Source organism: Marmota marmota, unplaced genomic scaffold, assembly GCF_001458135.2.
Source record: "Marmota marmota marmota unplaced genomic scaffold, marMar, whole genome shotgun sequence".
Classification (NCBI taxonomy): domain Eukaryota; kingdom Metazoa; phylum Chordata; class Mammalia; order Rodentia; family Sciuridae; genus Marmota; species Marmota marmota.
The window spans coordinates 37,967,490-37,985,573 of NW_026000037.1; the positions used below are offsets into that span (position 1 = coordinate 37,967,490).

Consider the following 18,084-nt stretch of genomic DNA (forward strand, 5'->3'; position numbering starts at 1 on the left):
ACCGTCCACACCTCAAAACGAGAAGATAAGTACTATTTTTATGCTGGTCCTGTGGATGGGGAAACTGAGGTTTGGAAAGCTTCAGCCACTACTAGTCTCAGGTTTCATAGCTGCTTAGTGCTAGAACAGGGAGTGTGAGACAGCATGACTCTGAAATCCATGATCTTAGTCATCTCTCCATGTGGATTGCTGTTGGAGTGCAGTCATCCTGAGGTTTGTGAAAGACAGATCAGTCTTCCCCTCCCCAAAGGTCTCCACTGGTATAAAGAAGGAGCATGCATCCATTACTTGGTAACAGATTCAAGATGACTACAAAGCAGACCAACTAAGAGAAAGAGACAGGTAAAGCAGAATTTGGATCAGTAAAACCACTTGACTGTTGGGATAATATAGTTGCTTAAATTTCTGTTTCTTCAGAAAGAACATAGGAATAGAATTTAGAAATCTGATAACTGTGAAAAGGTCAAGCTTAGTTTTTAAAATGAACTAGAAAAATTGCATACATTTTTATATATCTAGATCTTATTATGTTCTGCTCTAAAATGCAGTGTATAAAATTTAACACTATTGTATTATTTTTGAAATTTACTCACCAGGGTTATTTTTTCCTTTCTTTTTTTTTTCTTTTATTCTTTTTTGAATACTGAGTACATCCTTAATGACTCAGTTCTATACAGCAAAAGCCATCTCCAGGGATGACATTGTGTGTGCTTACATTTTGTCCAATATTCAATTCCATCTTCATGGTTATGCATTATTGCTCATGTGCAAAACCAATTGATTCATAAGAGAGGGAAGTAAAATCCTTAGAATCCAGTGTTATTTTCCTGTTTATGTGAAGAATTATACACATATATGCAGAGATTAAACCTTTTTTCATTGAATTTTTTTTTCTAAATCCACTGAGAATAGTTGATTCTGTAAGAAGAAAAGGATTTCAACCAATATCATTGAGCTCTAATATTTCAACATTTTCACAGAACTCTTATTATGAGGGCTTTTATTTTCACAATCCTTTGTGATCCTATCTGAACCTGTATTTGATGCTCACAATTACCCAAATGTGTGGGCAGTTCCGGTGTTATTAAGCCACTTTACAGATGAGGAAATTGAGGTTAATAGAATGTAAAGAGCTTGTCCAAGGTCAGGCCACTAATAAACAGCAGAGCCAACCCCAAATCGAAGCCTTTAGACTCCAAGTTGTATCTTTTCCTGCTGCCCTCACATCTTCCTGGTCAAAGAGGAGTCCTGTGACTTCATTGGAACATGCCTGGAACCATAGTTAATTTGAGAGATGAGGTGTTTCAGCACAAAGTCAACCAGCTAGACTCAGATGATGAAATAGGTATAACCTGGTCAGTATGGGCTGCTTGGTCTTCCTGAACCTGAAAGGCTACTGGGCATCCTGCTAAAACTTAAATGGTGAGTGCAGAGGCCTGACCAGTAGAAGGCAGTAATTACTTAACTTTCATCTGATCAAAAGAATAATGTTTAGTTGCAGGTACCAGCCCAACACAATACATAAATGTTTAAATTATATTCAAATTCAAATTGAAACTATTATATTCAAATATATTGAATAATTGAGTCTTTCAAACAGAAGCAAACACCCTCTTATTTTTAATGAGTAAAATATAAATAAACTCAAATAATCTGTCTTTTCATCATAGACATATGAGTTTGGCCTGTTCAATCCATGAGGTCAGGATGCTGCTCCTCTGTCACGCTGTAGCTGTGGCTGTTGTCCACATCTTTATCTTCTCAGAAAACTGGGCATCTGCCAAGAACATCAACTTCTACAATGTTAGGCCTCCTCTTGACCGTAAGTAGTGGTTGCCGTGCTAGTTCATGACTGGGGAGGGAATCAGAATGTCCTTTGAAGCCCGACTTCCATCCATTGTCACCTTGTTTTTTTTTTTTTTCTGGAAATGCTTGATTTATATCTAGAATAAAACAGAAAGGTTTCAACGACTCCATGGGTAAGTTTATGGTAACAAAAATATTCTTCATTTCTTTAAAATGAATTAGCTTCCTATTAAAGTCTTAAAAGCTTTCTTGTTTAAGAAATTCTTTTGAATATTGTCCCTAATCATGGCTTAGCAGAGGAAATTCAGTATTCTTTATTGATTTCTTCATTGGAGAAGAAACTGGCTGCAGGTAGTTTCTGCATAAATGATATATTTATTCTTTCAAGTGGTCATTAACAGTTTTAAAAAGATTAGAAAAAATTGAAATATTTGAAGAGGAATATAACCTGGATTTTCATTATGCATAATCACAGTTAGCAAGAATTACATAAAACTCAGCTTTTCCACTAATAGTTTTAAAATAGGCTAATAGTGCATATCATCTTATAGGATAATTTATGTTAATATATTTTATATGTACATGTGTATATATGTCTGTATGAATATATACCATCACTCCTTCTTTTTCTCTTCAAATAAAACTTCTCTCATACAAATTTTAGAGAAAAAATTATTTGTATACATGTAAATGTTTATGGTTCCCCACCTGGAGGACCATCAGAATCTTGATGGAAGGCTTTAAAATGATATATCCCCAGGTCACTTCTTGAGAGATTTGATAATCAAAGGGGTGAGATGTGGAATTTTTTCTTTTCTCTTTTTTGAAAAGCTCTCCTGATACTGTTGATACACAGACAGCTGTGAGAACCACTATCTTTATAGTACACCTAGATGACATCTATATCATTACTATTTTTTACTCTGTGTTTTCTTTATTATTTAGGACATTCAGTCATCTCGTTCTCTTTCTCTCTCAGCATACATATAAATGCTTCACACATATACATATACACATATGTACTACACATGTATCTTGAATTATCATTTATTATACATCCCTGAATTGTTAATCCCTGTTTATTAATAGGTAAAATGCATGACACATGGTTTTTGTAACTCTAGATTATCTACAAGTTTCCAAATTTTAAAGAGTGTTATAATTTTTTGATGAGAAAAATATTTAGAAAAAGAGAAAAATATATGTTCTTTGTAGAAAATCCCCCAAAGACAGGAAATATACAGAAGAAAGTAAATTTATTCATGATTCCATAATTCAAAGGTGCTCCTTTTTACATTTTGAAATATTTTCTTTCAGTATTTTTTCCATATATGTGTATGTAGGTTCAGTATTTTTTCCATATGTGTGTATGTAGGTATGTCTCATATCTACATACACATATATGGAAAAAATACTGAAAGAAAATATTACACAAATTTAGTCTTACATTAGTTTTTCACTCTTTTTGCTATAATTTGAATATATTTAAAATATTCTAATGTCTTTTATTTTTAAAAATTCATATTTCTGATCTGCTGTTTATTTAACCATTTCCCCATACTTTATGTCATTAAAAAATACAAGCAATTTAAATTCATTGAAATTGCCATTGAAGATCTTTTTAAATGTTCTTTTCAATTTACTGATGACCTTAGAATAGATTTTACCAGAGTTAGAATTACTAAATATAAAGGATTGTGCAAATTTATACTCTAATTGTTCATTCATCAGCATTGACTATTAATATTTTTAAGCCCATACAGGTGAAAATGGCTGTCATTATTTTTATATATCTGCATAACATTCTTTTTGCATAGGCCAAACTGAAATGTATCTGCAGTATTTAATTTCATGTCTGCTGAAACTTTTGATATTTTGCTTGTGTTTTATATAGCAATGCATATCCTCCCCATGTACCCTAAATACCCACTGCTTCTACTTTTCACCCTAACTTCTGGTTATGTTACTAGGTTGGTTTGGGGTTTACCTTTACTTGCCTACATTATTCTGCAAAACCAGGAGAATTAAAAATTTTACCCAGACCCTATGCCCTGGTCTATGCAAAAATTTCAAATTATTTTATTTTCCCTCTTTCCTACTAAAATAATAAGATAAGGGGCTGAGGTTGTAGCTCAGTGGTAGAGCACTTGCCTAGCATGGGTGAGGCACTGGGTTCGATCCTCAGCACCACATAAAAAACAAAACAAAACAAAAACAGCAACCACTTTGGAAAGCAGTGTGGAGATTCCTCAGAAAACTTGGAATGAACTGCTATTTGACCCAGCTATCCCACTCCTTGGTCTATACCCAAAGGATGTAAAATCAACATACTATAGTGACATAGCCTCACCAATGTTTATAGCAGCTGAATTCACAATAGCTAAACTGTGGAACCAACCTAGACATTCATGAATAGATAGGTGAATGGATAAAGAAACTGTGGTATATATACACAATGGAATATTACTCAGCATTAAAAGAGAATAAAATTATGGCATTTGCAGGTAAATGGATAGAGTTGGAGAATATTATGCTAAGTGAAGCAAGCCAATCCCAAAAAACTAAAGACCAAATGTTTTCTCTTATTAGTGGATGCTGATCTATGAGTATAGGGGGGATGCATGGGAAGAATGGAGGAACTTTGGATTGGGCAAAGGGGAGGGTGGGGAGGGGTTATGAAGATAGAAAAATGGTGGAATGAGATGGACATCATTACGCTAGGTACATGTATGATTGCATGAATGGTACACCGTGCACAACCAGAGAATGAAATGTTGCACTCACATTCATATATGGCGAATTGAAATGCATTCTGCTATTATTTACAACTAAGTAGAACAACTAAAAAAAATTTAAAAATTAAAAATAACCAGATAAAAGGCAAACTTTTCAAAAAGATATAATAACAAAAGAACATGTTAATTTTGCTCAATTCACATTGTCAGCAACTCAGTATTTCTCTTTTCCACAGTGCTTTGGCCTGTGTGTAAGGGCTTAAGAATGCCTATCACCCTTATATTAAATATTACCTTCCTGGTCAAGGTCTAATGCTGTGACAATTGACATACGTCAAATGAGGTGACTTCCTTGAGGATAACTGTACCTGTAATAGAGTGCATATGGATGCAAACTAGCAAGACTTGATGTGCTAGGGACCCCACAGGGATTTTCATTGCAGTATTCCATTTAATTCTCACTATACCTCTGCAAATCATAGGGATCTTTATTTTTATAATTATAAATATTATTATGCCTTAGAAGTTAAAAATTATACACTAATTAGTTTAAAGGACAGAATTCAAACTGAGGTTAATCTGGACTCTAGTTCTTTTCAGGGATGATATATGTGGGTCACATTATTAGTTCCAATACCACTACCACCCTCATCCATACCCTCAACCCCCACTTATCCCAAATTATACATCAAAATAGAATGATATGGATCTTTTCAAAGTGGCTTGTGAAATCATTTTTGTTACTCTATAATGGAAATTCATGGAAGTATTTAAAAATTTTTTTTTAAATTGCCAAAAGCTTGATGGGTAAATCCAACTCCCTAGACATAGAATTTGTAAAGATGACATCGTATAAGTTTTGTTTCATCTAACATAAAAGTTGCTGACTTTGTACCATATTCGATGTTTGAAATTTTTATCTTTTTTAACCTTATCATTTCACTTTGCATTTTTTTTTTCTTTTAAAGCAACACCATTTCCAAATAGCTTCAAGTGTTTTACCTGTGAAAATGCAGGGGATAATTATAACTGCAATCGATGGGCAGAAGACAAATGGTGTCCACAAAGTAAGTGTGCTGAGTTTGGAAGACTGTCTTGTGACATCACTTCCTTTAGGTCTCTCCTGAATTGCCTGGAGCAAAGATGTCCTGTGTGAAGGATCAGCACAGCAACAGGCTGGTGATGTTCTATAGAAGTCAGAGATTTCCTCTAAGGGCCTATCCTGAGAGAACTCACAAACCAGCAGCATAGCCTCAACTTGCAGTTGTGTCTGCCTTGAGGAAGAATTTCATAAACAGTATTTACCAGGGAGAAGAGACCACAGTGTTGACTAAGGCATTCTAACAATTTCAGAAATGCTTGATGATACCTTAGAAAAGCCATACTTAACTGACTTAAAGCAAAGGAAAATTTCTGTACTCTTGAGATACATCCATGCTTGGGAAACTCTGTTCATTCATTTAACAAACATTTGGGTCTCCTTTTAGTTTATTTAGTTCACTAATGCATCCCAGTGCCTGATTCATATTAGGCCCTCAGTAGTAGTATTTGTGGACAGAATGCATAGATGAGTGTACATTAGAACTAAGACCTGAATGACTGAACCAAACCAGCCACATAGGGATCTATTGGAAGAACATGTCAGGAAGAGGGAATGGCAATACAAAGGCTTCCAGGGGAAAAAGTGGGTTTGGCCTCTTCAATGAATAGAAAGGATACTGGCCATGTGTTGTAGTGGGAAATGGACAAAGGACCTGAGAGGGAGACACAGACAGGACAGGTTCTTTCTCTGATAGAATGTGGGCTTCACTGTGACTAGGATAAGTGGACAGTAGAGTTTTAAGCTAGGGTGTGATGATACTGGTTGTATTTAAAATATTGCTCTGTCTGCTGTGTGGTGAATGGATGGTTGGGGTCCAGAATAGAAGGAGACACCTGATGTTGTCATCAGGCAGAAATTGGGGACTTGGACTAGGTTGGTAGGAATAGAGGAGGTGGGAAGTTGAATGATTTAAAATACATGAACTTGAAATAAACCAAGTAGAGTGTCTGGTGGAAGAATTGGAATTTAAAAACTCTACATGGAGCTATAAGGATATCAGATGATTCAGACTTCAGGGTATACTGCTTTTTAGGTTTTCAGATGTAAACAGCTAAGAAAAACAAACAGAAAACCAAACTTTTCCAGAATTGGAGATTACTAGTTTGGGTCTAATATTACCTTAGATATTTGGAAATTTCTATATATGGTATTTTTATACCATTATTATTTATAGTGTGGAACCAATAATTACTATATACTATACACTGGAGACCTCTACGGGGTCTGAGCATCTTGTGCTGTAAATTAGTCATGTATCTGTGACTACATTTTTCATCATTCCTTTTTAAGAATAATTAATCATGAACATTTTTTTCTTGGGGTTCTTTGACATTTCTGTGGCATGAGTGCTCTTAACTCACATGCTTGTGAGTGCGTGTGTGTGTGATTGTGTGCCTTTATTTCTACATTTCCAGGGAAATTTTGTAATTGTTTCAAACTCTAAAAGGTTGGTTGATATATCTCCTAGCTTCTTTCAGAGAGCAGGTATCATTCTGTAACAATTTGCTTTCCATCTCCTTGAAAACCAAGTAGAAGGGTTAGCATAGTTGTACATGGGGACCTTGGAGCCCAGCTTCTCAGGCCTTCTATTCACAGACTGTGCTATTTTTTCAAATTGTACCCAAAACTCAGTTCTCCTAGGTCTGGGCATATCCTATTTGTCACTGAAACCATTTTAGCATGCAAGCCAGGAACTGTTTCTATGTCTTAGAATTCCATCTCCATTGAAACATGGGCAAACAAAAAGCAGGAAGCTGCAGAGACCACTGAGACAATTCAGAAATGGGGAAAGTGGAAGAGTTGGTTCTGCTGTGTCCAGAAGCTGGCTCTTAAAGATCAGCGTGGAATGATCCTCCATTCCAGCATGGCATAGAAGCTCCTTCTTGATGATATGTCAGTCAAGTCCTAAAGATACTAACCACCTGGAATTATAACTGAGAGTATGGTTTCTTTCTTTTCACTTTGCCATTATTTACGGGAGAGATAGTTAACCATTTTGGGAGGCAAACTTCCCTGCAGCTATTGCTCTTTGTCATCTCACATTTCCTTTTTTTTCCTTGCAGCTTCACTTCTATGGTCTGTCAGTGTTGTTAAAGGGTTCCCTTGTAACAGGATACAACAAGAATGGCATTTCTAGTTTTATTTACCCTGGCTTCAGTGCTGACTTGTTGAGGCTGCTTTTTGCATGTGTGATATTGTGTATGAACGCATGCAGCTACTGGTTTTCAATTCCTCCTTGTTTGGACTATAAATGGAAATTCCTTCTCTAAAACAGTTAGTTCCCCCTTTCTTTCTGAATCCAGAAGCCAGCCACACTTGCAGAGCACTCTGCGGGCAGCACTAGTTTGTAGCAGTGTCTAGCTTAATATTAATGTTAAGAGTGCAAATCCTAGGAAACTGCTGCATTAGAAGCCTACCCTCCACCTGTGTGACCTTCCACCTGGGTAAATTTTCTGCTTATGTGACCTTCCGTGTATGTGATCTTTCAGCTAGGTGACCTTTCTACCTATGCGGCTTTTCCTTTATGTGATTTTTCTACCTTTGTTACTTTGGACAAGAAATTGTGCCTGATTTTCTTCATCTATAAAATGAGGATGTTAAGTCTGCTTACCTCAGGGCTTGTGGAGAGCACTGAATGAGAAAATACAAGTTAGAAGGGTGCCTGGCTGATGGTTCATGCCCAGTATGTGTTTGCTATTGTTAATATTATTTAAAGCTTGTAACAACCCTATCAGAATGCCAGTGCACTTAACTATTTCTCTAAAAAGAAAACGGGCTCAAAGGTTCTAAAGTAGCTTACTTTTTAAAAAAAATAATGTCATTGTATTTTTTTAGACCTTTATTTTATTTATTTTTAGGTGGTGCTGAGGATCGAACCCACTGCCGCACACATGCTAGGCAAGCACTCCACCACTGAGTTACAACCGCAGCCCTCAAGTAGTTTACTTTTGATAGGCTATTCCATAAACCTAGTCTTCTCAACTTCAGTCCAGTCTCCCTCCCCTATTCAGTGATGTTGTTGTTGTGGTCCCTGATCAGAAAGTTTCCTTGGCCTGAGGTAGTTATAGAAGAGAGACACAATCAGCGCAGTCCTAGGATAGTGAATGAAACCACTTTCTTGGAAGAACTTTAAATAATAAAATGTTTGTGGTTAAAGCTATAAAGATAATGCTATGCAGAAGTCTTTCTGCAGAAATGGGAAGCAGAAAGGAAGAGTTAATTTAAAAAGAAGAGAAAATAGAAATTCATTGATGAGGAAATGCATTGGGAGTATAAGGACTTGAGTAAGAATTAGATGAGAAGAGAAGATGATCTTGACATGGGATTGGAAGCCATATCTTTTTTTTTCAGTTTTGCCCTCCATGTGCTGGGGATTGAACCCAGGACCTCATGCATGCAAGACAAGTGCTCTACCACTGAGCTACTTCCCTATCCCAGGAGTCCCATCTTTTATCTTTCATTTGCCTCAACACCTGTAAGAAACAAATGTTGAATGATGCAGAAACAGGTATTATAACCTATTGCATCTGTACTTGCAATTTTCATCTTAGAGTTTTAGAACATTGTTTCAAAAGTAGGGGGGATGGACTAGAGACACAAACATGCATCTTCAATGAGCAGACCCCTGAGTTTGGTGAAAAGTTTGTACATTTATTCTCAGCTTTAGTTTATACCAAAGGATGGGTGACTATTTATATTTATTTTCAGTATACATATGTGTTTTAGAAGCAGATGTTATTGCAAAAAAAAAAAAAATCTATCTAGAAACTCTAGAGCTCACTGCTATTAAATTTCTTGCCAAAAACTTAAGGTTCATCATGAATATTAGTCATTTCTAGAGTAGTTGTTGAAAGGTCTCTTTTGCATTGTGGAAAAATGAAGTTGCCTTGTTTTTATTGCTTTTTTTTTTTTTTTACCTAGATACACAGTATTGTTTGACAGTTCATCATTTCACCAGCCATGGAAGAAGTACCTCCATCACCAAAAAGTGTGCCTCTAAAAGTGAATGTCATTTTGTTGGGTGCCACCACAGCCAAGATTCTGAACATACGGTAAGATCCTGTGTGTGCAGGCGGGTGTGTAAATTTACTAATATCTCATGCTAGCAAAAGTAAGTTCTGAAGGATGAACAATATATTGAACATGCTTATACTTTGAGAAAAGACTGCATTACAGCACTGAAATAGAGACCAAAGAGAAGTCAAAAGACTTTCTGTTCTCCAGTGAGAAATAATGTTACTTTAGCAATGAATGATAATTCCCAGATTCCAGTTCTATACTGTGGGCCTCAAGACTTTGGGTGAATGGTCCAAAGCCAGCTCTGGTAGCCTGTGAGCAACTCATCTGTGACAGAACCATGAACACTAGAGCCCAGCTCACCTGTTTTGTTCATGGCCAGAAATCACCAAGAATGCTGCACAGGGAAATGGAAAGGTAGAAATAGGAAAATAGTGATACCATGTACCAAGGGAAACTTGTCTCACCCACCGCCTCTGCTCAGAGGAGAAAGAGTCGAAAAATTAGGCTCAGTTTAATGCAATGAACTATAGACACACTGTGGATCAATTAATCTTTTTAATTTTCTCATTCTGTGATTCTAAATGAGCATTATATACTTTTATATGCCTGGAATCTTGAAATTTTTGAGAAAAGATTATTTGAACATATATTAATTTCATGAGGTTTTAGAATTTAATTTAGTTTATAAGCACAGAAAATGATTTCAACATTCGTGGTTGTTGGCTTTAGTAACACCAAGATTACCTGGGTGGTTTGTTAGTCAGGTGATGAGGGAGCATCCTCAGACCAATTGAAGCAGAACCTTAAGTAGAGGTCATGGGCATTGAGATCATTTTAAAATTGCCCCAAGGTGAACCTGATGTGCAGCCTGTGTTGAAAACCACTGACATGAATGCTTAGCGGTTGTGCCTTTGTGTTGCCTGACTGTCCCAGAAGCCTCAAGGAATGACTGGGTTTCTCAGGTCAAGGCATGTGCCAACCATACACTGGTATTACCATAGGAGACTACTTCCCCTGAAAATATCTCATGCTCTTAGGGACCCAGCCCTTTGTTTTTTAACCACTCAGGAGCCACAATTAGTAAACTATTGCTACAGTAATGATAGGAATCAGATATGAGCATAGAAAAGAGTGAGTCACTATTATCCCCTAACAAGTAACACTGGGAAAGATAATCAATGACTAATCCAAAAGGTTCCTAGCTTTTACTTTTGCTTCAGTGTTTTCTCTTAAAACCTTTAGAAAGATTTGGTGACTCAATCAAGCAGTCTTATTCAATTTCCCTTTCACTTCTCTGCCTTGATGATGATTGGGTTTGATGAAGATAAATCATAGTTAAGAGGAAAAGATGGTTCTTCCCTCCTCATCCTTTGCAGAGGAAGGGAACCCAAAGACCTGGTGATACACAGACTGGATAGCCCGCTAATGGTCCTCTTATGATGGAGCTGAAGAAGCCTTTGTTTTTCTATGTTTTACCCCTTATCCCTTCCCGTTATTTACTATTTTCCATCTCTTGTTTATTTGTAACAGGAGTGTAGGTCTTGCTGTGAAGGAATGATTTGCAACGTGGAATTGCCCACCAACCACACCAATGCAGTCTTTGCTGTCATGCATGCTCAGAGGACATCTGGCAGCAGTGCCACCACACCCTACCTTCCAGCACTTGCTTGGGTCTTCATGCTTCCATTACTATGATGCCACCATTGTTCAGAGAGGCAGAGACTAGCCCTCTAAAGCACAAGGCAAGAACAGCGTGAATCCTGAACTTCGGAGTGAAGACACTCTTGTACCTGGTGAAGAGGGCACATTGGAAGCCCAAAGCAGAGGCTTTGTTAAAATGCTCCTGCATGAGGTCCCAGCACTGAGGATAGGGATTTGGTAGGGACCAAGAGGACTGTATAACTTTCAGACTTCCTGGTCAAGGGAGCTGTGTGCTGTAAATTCTGCAGGGATGAGCCTGCCAGTATCTTTGATGAGTTACAGTGGCCTGGCCAATCCCAGTCGATCAGGCCTTCAGCTGAAAGGACCTCCTGACCTCATTGACACCCCTAGAGGCTGCTGGGTCAGATCCTCTGGTGTCTGTCATTAACTCAAAGTTTCTCTGTGAAATCTAATTCTTCTACCGAGAAAGCAGTTTCCCTACTCTGTTGTTTAGCTTTCTGTTACTGTAACAAATGCCTGAGATAATCAGCTTTTAAAGAGGAAAGGTTTATTTTGGTTCACAGTTTTGGAGGTTTCATGTTCATAAATGATTTGGCCTGTTGATCTTGGGCTTGTGGTGAAGCAGCACATTATGGTGGGAGTGTGTGGCAAAGCAAAAAGCCACATGTCTCATGGTGGGGACATGAAGGAGAGAGGTAGAGGGTCCTGAAGTCCTCTTTGAGGACATACCCCAAGTGGCCTAATACAATAGGCCATACATCCCAAAGTCTCCATCACCTCCTCAAAGCACCACAGGCTAGGGACCACGCCTTTAACACTTGGGCCCTCAGAGGACATTCAAGGTCCAAGCTGCAGCACCCAGTAGTTGTCAATGAGAAAGGCAACTGTAGGAAGAAAACTTCCATTTGAAATCATATGAAATCCATTTGCCAATTGTGAAGTGGGAGGGGGGAATAAAGCTGTTCAGTTTTACCATGTAAATGCATGCTGTGTGTTTCTTGATGGACTTGGAGGTGCACCATGAGTGACATATGCTGGCCTAGAGAATAAAATTCTATGCCAAAATGGCTCAGTTTCTCTTTCTTTTTCAGAAAGGACTCTTCTGTGGAAGCTAGATGCAAACTTGGTGAATTGAGATGGTCAAAAAAAACAAAAACAAAAACACCCTAATCAAGGGGGATAACATTATCATACAGGATGTATCCTCTGCAGAGGTAGCTTAAAGAGTCCCAGTCAGAGGGAATGGCAGGGGGGCCCTCTCCCCTGTCCTGTCACCTCATTTTCTCTGGATGTCAGATCCATCAATAGAACCTCTTTAAACATGGGCTGAAATGTTTGGTCTCATTGCCTTCTTTTCTTTCCCTTTTATAACACAATCCTAGAATTTCACATAACATCTTCTACTGTTTCTGCATTCAGGTTTCCTACTGTCACACTTTGGGATGACCTTTAAATACTCTTCCCTTGTCTGTGTAGTGATGAGTTAATGGAATGTTTTATGGTCCCTCACTAAACATGCACCATTTTAATACTGGATGCTCTGTAGAACCCAGTAATAATATCATCCTTGCCACATGGACTCACTGTGACTTGGCAAACTGTGGCCCATAAGCCAAATCCATTCCACCACCTATTTTTTGTTAATAAAGTTTTATTAGAACACAACACACCCATTTTTTTAATGTGTCATCTGTGTCTGTTTTCATGTTACAAGAGCACCATTACATTATATTGATGTACAGAGACTACGTGGTTCGGATAATCTAAAAGTCTTACCATCTAGCTCTTTTCATCTAGCTCTTAATCAGTCTTAACTTCTCTAACCTATGAGAAGTTAAGACTGATTAAGAAGAAAAATGCTTTCTTTAAGGAGACCCTGGTGCTAAGGTGGTTAATCAGCCTGGGCAATTACTAGATCTCCCTTTGTTTTCTGTGCCTTCTGCATCAGTGCATTTTTCTCCTCTGTTTTGATTGATGTTTCATTTATTCAGTTCTGTGTGCTGGTAGTTAGTGATGATGTGAGGGGATGGTCTTTATCTGTCTCTTCTTGTCCTTGGTGCTCTGGGAGCGTCTCGTCTGAAGACTCTTTAGCTTCCCATAAAACAGGGAGGGAGCAGACAACAGTCTCTCTCTGTCTCTGGCCTAAACTTAAACTCACCTGGAAGCACTGATTTTGAGGCTGATGTAGATTTATCCCATTTTTCACTCAGCACCTTGAAGCATTTGTGTTTTCATAGCTTATGCTTGTTTGAAATTAATTATATACAGCTTCACTTGGAACATTTTAATAGCATCTTTGGTGTCTTTTTGTTCCCCAGGGTTTCTTTTGACTGTGTAATTGACGAATTGTCTGGTAAAAAACCATTAGCAGACTGTAAATTTTTTTTTTTCTGATTTTGTTTCTGCTGTCTAGATTAATGAATTTGTGTGTGTGCGCGCGCGCGTGCGTGTGTGTGTGTGTGTGTGTTTTCTTTCCTGAGGAAACATCTTAATTTTCTCTTCTTCGCCCCACATATCACATTTGTATGAGTTTTGCTCACCTCCATTCCCTTAAGCATTTAAAACAGGGATATGTGAGGAAAGAAGGGAGCACAGAGAGGAAAGACACTCCTGGCAAAGACAGCTGAGTGAGCAGGGAGTGCCACATTTGCAAATGAAAACATGGGATGCCCCATTAAATTTGAGTTTCTGATAAACAACAAATAACTTTTTCTTATAAGTTATTCATGAACTTACAAGTTTGGCTCATCCAAGGAAATGGCTTCAAATCCTTGTAATAAATCAGAATCTTCTGGGTAACTTCAAAGCAAAACAAAACAAAAAACTCCCAGGGAATCTGGAAATGTTGATTCAGCAGATCTGAGATGAAGCCCAAGCTTAACCTCAATAATTGAATATTAAATTAAAAAAATAAAAAAGCTCCAAGTGATTATATTGCTCAGATGCGTTATCTCTGACCCGAGGATATTCCTTCTTCAGAAGCACAGTCTTTGACCACAAAATAGAAATGCTAGTGAATAATAAATCTATGCACAAGCTGTCTGGTTTAGAGGCATAATCCTCCAGGTAGAGAGACCAGCCATCAGCATCACCTGGAAACTTGTTAGAAATACAGATTTACAAGCTTCATTCTAGACCCATTGATCAGAAACTTTGAAGGTTCAGTCTGCTATTAAGGCCTCTAGGTGCTTCTGATGCATGTACAAGTTCAAACCAGAGAAATGCTTCCCAGATGCCTTCAGTGAATAGGTACTTGGAGGCTGCATGAGAATCACCTGGGGAGCCTATAGAAAGAAAAAAAAAGAAAGAAAGAAAGGAAAGGGGAAAAATGAGAGAGGGAGAGAGAGAAGGATGGAAAGGAAAGGAAAACAAAGAAAAGAGAGAGGAAGGAAAGCAAGCAAGCAAGCAAACAAGCTCACTCGCTCGCTCGCTCCTGGGCCCCAATCCCAGAAAGTCAGATTCTTTATTTCTGGGTTGAGATAGCAAGTCTTTATTTTTAAAATTCCTCAGCTGATTCTGATACACAGTTACTGTGGGAGCCACCAAACAGAAGAATAAAAGATGGGGGTGATGTTGGTGACCAGAAGACCCAGGGTACAACCTCGTATCTTTGAGCTTCAAAAGCTCTGTGCATGTTAAATTGACTTGATGGTCTCTGCAATGTAACTTAAAAATTAGAATCCAAAAATAAATGCAATTATTGGAGTCAATTTCACGGATTTTTTTTTTTTTAAAGTTCACTGCACAGGGACATGAAATGGCCAAGTATCCAAGAACACAGACTAAATTTGTCCCTAATGAGCAAGAAAATGAAAAATAATTTGGTGTCAAAATGTCTAATGACAGTTGGAGTAAACTGGAAAGAAGACGAATATGTAGATTTTCTGTTATAAAAGAGGCTATGGATATGAATATGAGGAGTATTACTAAGGGTGGCCTGTTGAAGATCCATTTTGAACAGATCTACATTGTGTTATAAGGTTTGAATTCCAATCCATAAATCATTTTTTTGAAAAAAAAATGTTACCTAATAATTATTTTTCCCCCATCAATGCCTAAACTTTTCCTAAGTTCAATTCTGAGTGAAGTTAGCAGTCAGAAATTACAGGCATTACTTCCGTTTGATCTGCATTCTATCGTGTCTATTGCTGGATAAATATATTTCATAAGAAATGGGAAGAAGGTGGGAAAGAACTTAAAAATTATGAAATGAGCAATTATGGAGTGGCATGGAATTGAGAGGAAAGGCTCAGCGTGGAATCAGAAAACATATTTCACATTTGTGAAATGAATCAACCCCTAGGCAACATTTTTGTGGCATGTAGATTTCCAGCTAAGAAAAGTTTGCTCTGACCTTTGGATCTTGGACATTTTTTTCCCTCTCATTCTTTGTTGTTGACTCTATGATTTGTAGAGGGTTACATTGTCACACTGACTGTCTGGGTACAAATCATGCTAGAAGAAGAAGGCTAGTAGACACACAAAGGTGAGTGTCAAAGGAACTGGGAAACAAATGGCTGTCATAAAATGAGTCTGCCTTTAGGCATAGTTCCTCCGCTGTCCATCTGCAACAGTCTAGCATCTTTCTCTTACACTCCCCTTCTCCCTTCCTCTTCATAATTCTTGTTCCTTCCCAACTCCTCCCAACTCCTCCTTTGCCTTGGCCTCTGTTTCATCAGATGCTGAGGTTGAAAGCTGAGTTGACTTTGGGATGATCCAGAGTATGAGATAACCATGGTTTGGACTGTGAAAAATAGTCCGAAGTTCAATGCCAGGGATACTATGTAGCAAGCCTGGGAACCTGCATTTTTTAAACAAGCCTCTGATTCTGATATCAGTGATTCTGATACTGGCAGGCCTGGGGCATCATTTTTAGAAACAATAACCCAGGGCTTCAGTATAGACTATGGGTTCTATGCAGATACCGTCATCTCCTTCACCTCTATACAAGGACTTGCTTGGTATGTGGAAATCAGTCCTAGCTAAGGAGCTGGGAATAGACTTGAAGATACTGTGGCTTGGCAAGCGTGTCATGTCAGGAATTATCCTGAGAGTCCTGAGACACATGGGAGCGCTGAGAAGGGAGTTGGGGCCTCTTCCAGGCAAGTAGGACATCGGAGGTTTTGAGTATTGGCTGATGTCCCTAGAGGTCATGCTGAGAGAGTCAGTGAGAAGCAAAGCAGAGCAAATGACCAAGTGAGCCAGCCCACAGAGGCCAAGCACAGGTTCAAAATCAGAGCCAGGGCTAACATTTTTCAAAAAAGGCTAGGCAATGTGGGACAAGAAGTTCCTGGAGGCAGGTTCTGATAAGGTTTCCGATGATCCCCAGCCAAGGAAGGTGTCTTTCATTGAGTGCAAAGATGACTTTGACTCTTAAGTAACAGAATCCCAATCAAATTGGTGTAAAGGAATTTCTTAGCTAATACAACAGGAAGTCTGAAGGAAGACTGGGCTTCAAGGTGGCCTTAATCAGTGCTTCAAACTCCTCTGTTCTTTTTCCTGTCACCTCCCTTGTGTCCTTTGATAACCAGAAGGCCACAGTTATGCCATAATGCCTACCTAGTGTCCAGAGGAATAGACAAAGAGCTGCTGCTGGGCACTGTCCAAGAACAGAAGGTCTTCACCCAGTTCCCAGCAGATAGCAAACAAGTATGATATGGTCACCGTTGGCTTACTACAGCCCAAAGTAGTTCAATGTCCCCTGATGGATGTGTGGTCCATGGTGGAGGGTAGAGACTGGAACAAAACAGGAAATCAGAAAAGAGGCAGGAAAAATGTATCTGGGTGGGCAACCAGAAATGTCAGTTTCAGATTTCCACAGATTTCTGGGTGAGGAGGCAGGTGTTCGGGTAACTGAGGCAATGCCATCATGAGTGATAAAAGAGCCAAACCTTCCAGAGCTGTACGGACTTGCCCTAAGCTCATAGCCAACTGGAAGCAGAGGCCAATAGGGACATTCCCCTGCCTGCAATTCCACCCTGCAATCTTTTGATCAATGTGCATTGTAAATCCTCAAGGGACGGAGAGAGTATACAGCCCCTCCCAAATTATTCCATGAAGGAACATTCTCTCCATGGAGAATCTGGGTTCCACAGAATACACCTGTAGCCAACACTGCCTTACAAATGTTGAGAGATATGAAGAGAAAACCTGCAGAATTGAATGTATTTCAGATCCACTGACTCCTGGAACACACAGCATGTCCTAGGGTACTTAATAAATGCATGCTGAATGAATGAAACTTAAATCTTCAGAAACACTGCTCCAAGCCCGAGGCTCTGTCCCACACAGACCTCATGCTGTCATTCTCAGCTGAATGGAGATACAAAATGTAGAAACTGCCTTAAAAGGGGAAAGCTTTGGGCTGTGGAGATTACTCAGTAGTAGAACTAGTCATGAGAACCTGGGTTTAACTCGAGAACTACAGGAAGGGGAAAAAATAGTGGGGGAGTTGATGCTTCAAAAGCTTTTTCCTTGTTTGTTTGTTTTTTCTTATGTTTGTTGACTATTGAGTGCCCCTATTTTAATCCAACACATGCCCATTACTTCTTAGGACTCTACCATAAGCCAATCAAGAAAGCACTCTCTTCCAGATCATTTTTTCTTGTTTCCATATATCCTTTGATGTAGTCAGTCATCTGTTCATCTCTAGATAACAGTCATCTCTAGATAACAGATTCTAGATTTAATATGAAATTAATCTGGAGTCTGAGATGAGTCCTGTTAGGTATATATTCTCATTTTAACTAATGAATTTAG

The 18,084-nt window shown here is 38.5% G+C and overlaps 1 protein-coding gene across 3 annotated transcripts in view; it reads left to right on the plus strand.

The window, feature by feature from the left end:
- Positions 1-12,392, plus strand: part of Lypd6b (LY6/PLAUR domain containing 6B) — a 115,976-nt gene extending 103,584 nt beyond the window's left edge. For all 3 annotated transcript variants that reach the window (XM_048812243.1, XM_015479162.2, XM_048812244.1), the window contains 4 exons: positions 1,671-1,822; positions 5,510-5,608; positions 9,565-9,695; positions 11,194-12,392. In XM_048812243.1, the coding sequence (XP_048668200.1) occupies positions 1,675-1,822; positions 5,510-5,608; positions 9,565-9,695; positions 11,194-11,358 (543 nt within the window). In that variant the 5' untranslated portion in view covers positions 1,671-1,674 and the 3' untranslated portion in view covers positions 11,359-12,392. The remainder of the gene's footprint in view (positions 1-1,670; positions 1,823-5,509; positions 5,609-9,564; positions 9,696-11,193) is intronic.
- The last annotated feature ends 5,692 nt before the right edge of the window (positions 12,393-18,084 follow it).